Source organism: Buteo buteo, chromosome 20 (assembly GCF_964188355.1).
Source record: "Buteo buteo chromosome 20, bButBut1.hap1.1, whole genome shotgun sequence".
NCBI classification, from domain to species: Eukaryota; Metazoa; Chordata; class Aves; order Accipitriformes; family Accipitridae; genus Buteo; species Buteo buteo.
The window spans coordinates 16,366,845-16,372,844 of NC_134190.1; the positions used below are offsets into that span (position 1 = coordinate 16,366,845).

Genomic DNA, 6,000 nt, shown 5'->3' on the forward strand with positions numbered 1-6,000 from the left:
CAAGTATGCCTGATTAAATGTTCCAGTGCCTAACACAAGCCGCATTTATTATGTTAGCACATACTCAGACTTCCTTCAGTATTTCAGCATTCTGATCTCAGATCTTGCATGGGATGGAGCAAGATAAGCAGTAAAGTCAAACAGCTTTGATACTGATGCACTTATTAAACAAATACAACCAAGACAAGAATTAAGCTACGTCTTCTGTTACTTAAACCAATATATATAGTGGAATCAGCAGATTCTTTGCACATTAATGCTTGCTTTATGACTACAGATGTGAATGCTGCTGATTTATTCTTCACCTTTAGATTCGAAGTTTATATTCTGCACAGTTTAACATACCAATGACTTTTTTCCAAAAGGTGTTATTACGAACTACACCCTCATTTAAAAACCTGCAAATAGTACCAAACGTTTCTACCTTAAGAAAAAAAAACCCAAAAAGTATTTCAGAACGTTTTCTCAAAGAAACAAATTTTATGCAATTATAAAGCAATCCTACCTCTGCCCATCCCATCCCAACAGTCCTATCTCCTACAACTTTTGAATTTATCAGCCATTTCCAGCTAAATTTGTTAAAATGTATCACTAAGAAATGTTAAGTTCTTAAAGGATGGTTAAAAAGGGAGACCAAGAAGAGCAGCAATCCTATTAATCCTTTGACAAGAAGCAACTTTAACGTGAGCTCAATCTTAACAGGCTGCACAGACCCTATCCAGAAAACGTAATCCCAATCATGGGAAAAAGCAAACTGCTTTACGTTCTAGTAAATCACCCACAATTTCTTTGGAGGTGAACCCCTCGAGTTCTGCCGCTCGTTATAGCTAAACTTTACAGCTCCTTAAGAGCTCAAACCGAGCCATTTTGTTAGATAAGCCACATGCAATAGCAGAGTCCTGGCCCTAAGGAATTCGGAATCTGAACTTGACAAGTAAACTACCTGGTGCGATTCCAGGTCTGAACTCCATCGCCTCTGCAGGCTGAGTTCACACCACCGTCTCTGGCCACCGGGACATACGATTTCAGGGGACACGCGAACAACGGCTCTCCTGCCGTCTCCAGACCGGCGAGAAGACAGGAGCCGAGAAAGCCCGGGGCCGCCACGGAAGGGAAGACCACCGCTGAGGCAGCAGCCCCTCCGCACACGACTCCTCCCGCCGTTTACCGGCCCGGTAAGCCGCGCACACCGCGGCCCGGGGGACCCCCCCGCGCTCGGGGCAGGGGGCGGCGGCGGCGGGGCCGGAGGGGACCGGCCCCACGCGCCGCCCCGTCGGCGCCCAGCGGCCGAGCCCCTGCCCGTTACGCAACAGAGGGCGCCGCGCGCCTCGCCGCGCCTCGCCTCCCCTCCCCCGGCGGGACGGAGAGAAAACCGCCCTGCGGGCACGTGACCAGGAGCGCAGGCTCCGCCGCCGCCGCCATCTTGCACGGGGGCGGGAAGCCGCGGTGACCATTAGCCGCCGCATCCCTGCCCGGGGAGGGGTCTGGCGGCGCGGCTGGCCGGGGACCGGCCCTTTCGCCCCCACCGGCACGGCGGGGAACAGGGGCTGCGCCCTCACGGGGCGGGGAGGCGCCATGATCCATCCGTCCTCCCCGCAAACAAAGCGAGAGGTCACCCCCTCCCGCCGGCCGGTCTCAGGCCGGCAAAGGGGCGAGACCTGCGGGCCGCTACGGCGCTCCCCCCTCCCCGCGCCCCCCCCCCAGAACCCGGCTCTCCCTCTTTAACGGGGCAGGAGAAAGTTCAAGTCCTTTTTCCAGGTGCGGCCATTGCAAAACGTGACAGGAACCGCCTGCTCCGGGCGCTTCCCGGGCGGCCGTGAGGCGCGGCAGCAAAGGCGGCCCCCCGGGGGGCACGGCCCGGGCCGGGGGAGGCAGGAAGGGCGCAGGGCACGGCGGACATCCCACGGGCGGGAGGAAAGCCGCTCGTGGTACCGCACGGCTGCTGCCTCCGTGGCCCCAGAGCGGGTTATAAGCAAAGAGAGAGCCCAGCCCTTCTGACCCGAGGCCAGCCGAAGAAAAATGCAAAAGAGGTCTTTATGAACCGTTCTAGTTGACGAACGCAGAGCCCCGAAGGCACTTACATTTCAGAGATTAAAGGAGGATACAAAAGCCTGTGGACACCTGACAGGATTTTAAATCAAGCCCAATTTAACAGTACAGCTGCACTTTGCCAGGGAAGTCTTCGACCGTGCTACTAACTCCACTTCCCCCAGCGTCTTAGCTGCAAGGGTCCCACTGTCCCTGTGAACGTGAACTGAAAATACTCAGCAGAAAACCACCGATCCCCTCCGTTCCCTGTCAGCCATTATTTCCCAGAAGAGGCTCTGCTGTACTTACAATTTAACCATTAAAAAAGGAAAAAAAGCCTACAGAAGGGATGCCGTTTCAGTCCTGCGTGGACTAGGGAATATGTGACGTGCATGTTCAGCCAAGCTGACTTGGGTCTCTCAGTGTTCCCTGAGTAAACAAAACCTCCACGACTTGGAAGGCTGCTTTTATGCCGAAGCCAGAGTGCTGCACAAAACAGGCTTCAATTCCGGTAGTTCATGAGAGCCTGATCTCCTTATGCATTTGGTGGGACACACACTGAGCAGCTACAACTGATGTGCCAGTTTCAGGCAGGAAGTATGTTTCCAGTTCTTCGTGCTTTAAACCCACCAAGAACAGTGTCCGGTCTTACCACTTCCTGCAACTCGAACTTCTCCCCCTAAAGATGGACTTCCAGAATTCGTTTTGGGATAGAGCTAGACTTGATGCAGGTCAATGAGCCAAAATAAACACTTTTTGGACTTATGCTATGAATTCATTATGACTTCAGTACCGTAACATCTACCCACTAGTTTATGACCTGCCAAATGTGCTTTGGCCTTAAAACGATAGAAGCATTTACTTCATGTGTTTGAAGGCTTAGAAATTAATCTGTCTCCTCCAACTACTCCTCAAGAGCATATCCCGTCTTTACCAAACAGAAAATGGAGCCATTCCTTTTGTATGGCAGGCAGCGTGAAACAGTTTTCTAGGAGTGGCTGAACTGGATAGCACTGTGAGCCAACTTAGAAGCAAAATCCAAAAGCCCCAACCCTTACTGTTTTGTACCTTCTTCTGTTACGTACCCGATGAAAACCTGATGTGTTCGGTTGAACAGCACTATAAACAGCTATCTTCCAGCCCTTTCTTCCCCTTTGCATGAGAGGCCATCTATAGACCAAAAACTGCAGAGCTCCACAACGATGGCTTGGTTGCATAAATACGGGGCAGATTTTAAAGCCAACGCTCGCCAAGAGGGCAGCACTGAATGGCACTGGGGGAAAACCTCGGTTTAAACGTAACTGCTGCACAGGAGAACGCTTCAGTGCCACTCACTGAACGTCTTCATTCTCGGTGACAGCCACCTTCTAGCAACAAGTGGCACATCTGCTTTCAAGATGTGCTTTGCTGTTTCCCGACAGCCACCAGAAAATCAGCTTTTCTCCGAACAGAAGCTCCAGTTGTGACATTTGAATTTGCTGCCTTAGTAGAACGATTACTGCCCCTTCGCAAACCTCTTCAGCCACCTTACCGAACGTGGCTTTTCAGAGAACCAGCTTGAGAGCCGCTGACCCCTGACTGCTGCCCTGATCCTTGCCAAGTCCAAGCCTACATCTCATTTTGGAGGGGGGGTGGGAAGCAGGTTCCACATGAAAATTATTTCAACGCGTTCTATTGTTTCAAGCCCCTAGAGAACACTCTCTTAGGCCGTACGGTTTCTATCTAGCGCTATTACTGTTATTTTTTTAAGTTTAGTCAAGCTGTCGCTTGTACTTCTGCATTGTACAACTTCTCCCGTGGCCTACAGCGTACGAGGCAGCCAGTCAAGCTGGAGCAGTACTCTGCACCCTGCGCTCCAGCAAGGCAGGATTCAAAAAGCGGTGCTCCAGAAAGCACGGCAGGCTAGAAGAAGAAGTCCTCCCTCCCTCCCCAGTTCTACTACGTCACGGTCAGGCACTGTTACATCACAACAATAAAAAGAAATTATTAAAATACTAGAGACTCTACAGCAGCTCGTGGGGGTGGCCAGGGCCTACACTGCCGGGGGGGGGGGGCGGGGGGTGTGTGTGGGGGGATCGGACGAGAGACGAGGCGAGACGGGAGGGGCCGCATCCCCGCGGGGGGCTTCGGGGAAAGAGGCAAGCGGCCGCCCCCAGCTCTTAGAAAATCGGGAGGGGGTGAAGGAAGGAGGAGGAAACCGCCTGATGAGATGGCGCAGCGGGAAGAGACCAGGCGCGGCGTTACCTGGGCTTGGTGGCGGCCGAAGCCCTCCTCCTCCTGGTCCCCGCACAAGGCCCTCCGCAGCCGCTCCAGGTGCTCCCGCAGCGTGACCCGCTGGTGGAAGGAAAAGGCCGGGTGCAGCGAGGCCATGGTGAAGAGCAGGAGCAGCTCCTCCTGCGCGCCGAAGCCCAGGCCCTGGGCGGCGGGGAGGCCGGCCTGCCCGTTTTCTCCCGCTCCGTCCATCACCACCACCACGTCCTCCTCCTCCGCCCCCTCCTCCTCGGCAGCGCCCGCCTGGGGCCGCCGCGCCGGGCAGCTCTGCAGGATGGAGTCCACCTGGGGCAGGAGGCGGTGGAGGCGGCCGGCGGCCTCGCGGTTCTCGGAGCCCAGCAGGGCCAGGTAGACGATGAGCTTGGAGCGCACGGCCGGGTCGCGGAAGTCGCCGAGCTGCCCGGGGTCGCTGAGCCCGTTGGCCTTCGCCTCCGAGTCGCGGAGGCAGTGGTAGTCCTTGCGGGCCAGGTCTTCCAGGCAGGAGCCCAGGAACCGCAGCTCCAGCGGGTTGCACAGGTCCAGCAGCCCCACCATGAACTCCAGCCGCTGCGCCGAGCCCAGCACCAGCCCAAACCACTCGTAGACCGTCTCCTTGTCGGTGCGGGCCGCCGCCGAGCCGGGCCCGCCGCCGCCGCCCGGAGCGGTGAGCGCGGCGGGGGGGGGCGGCGGCGGCGGCGGGCCGGGCCCAGGCCCCGGCCCCGGCCCCAAGCCGTGCAGCTGGCTCGGCCTCTCCAGCCCGCACCCCCTCCCCGCGGCGGCGCCCCCGCGGGCCGGCGCCCGGGGCACCTGCTGCAGCTGGAGGTGACAGTCCAGGGCAGCGCCGGGCTCCTTCAGCCCCAGCCCCGCGGCGGCTGCCGCCGCCTCTTCCGCCGCCGCCGCCGCCGCCTTGTGGCTCGTCTGCTTCAGGGGCAGCTTCATCTTCAGCATCCTCGGCGCGGGGGGGACGCCAACATCCGACGGGGCCCGGCCCGGCGGCGGGGGGCAGCCACGGGACGCGACGGGACGGGACGGGACGGGACGCGGCGCGGCCGGCGGTCAGGAGGAGCCGCTCATGCTGCCGCGGCCCTGCCGGCGCGGGAGAGGCGCGCGCAGGGGCAACGGTCCCGGCGTGTGCGCGCGTGGGGAGTGGGCGGGCGGGTGGGGGATGGGCGGGCCTCGCTCGCGGCGGCGTCTGCGGCTCCCGCAGCCGCTCGCCCCTCCCCCCGCCCCGTGCCGTTCCCCAGCGCCCGTGTCCGCGCGCGCGCGCGCCCCCGTGCGCCCCTCGGCGCGCGCCTGCGCGCGCGCTCCCAGAGCCGGAGGGCGGCCGTCGGCGCTCGCGGCCCCGGCCGGCGCGGACTGAGCCCCAGCTCCCGGCGGAGGGGGGCGGGGCAGGGGGACGCGGCCGAGAGGGGGCGGGCGGAGCGCGCCTCTCCGCCTATCGGCGCCGGCGACGTCAGCGCGCTCGCCAGCGTGCGCGGCGCCCGCCGCCGAGGCCGGGGCTGAGGCCGGGGCCTGGGCAGGGCGGCGCCGCGCCGCGCCGAGCGCGGTGGGCCCGGGCCTGGCAGCAGCCGCCCCGCCCCGGGTCCCCTCAGCGCCCGGCGGAGGCCGAGGCCGCCTCCTCCGCGGTGCGCCGCAGGCCTTCGGGAGGTGCCTTGCCGCGAGCAACGGCGGCGGGCGCCTGGAGGAGAGGCGTCCCTCGCTTCCCGGGCTGGGGGTGTCGCT

The 6,000-nt window shown here is 60.4% G+C and overlaps 1 protein-coding gene across 4 annotated transcripts in view; it reads right to left on the reverse strand.

The window, feature by feature from the left end:
• ZCCHC2 (zinc finger CCHC-type containing 2) overlaps positions 1-5,424 on the reverse strand; it is a 45,788-nt gene extending 40,364 nt beyond the window's left edge. For all 4 annotated transcript variants that reach the window (XM_075052434.1, XM_075052433.1, XM_075052432.1 and 1 more), the window contains exon 1: positions 4,273-5,424. In XM_075052434.1, coding sequence (XP_074908535.1) covers positions 4,273-5,226 — 954 coding nt within the window. In that variant the 5' untranslated portion in view covers positions 5,227-5,424. The remainder of the gene's footprint in view (positions 1-4,272) is intronic.
• Positions 5,425-6,000: the final 576 nt, after the last annotated feature.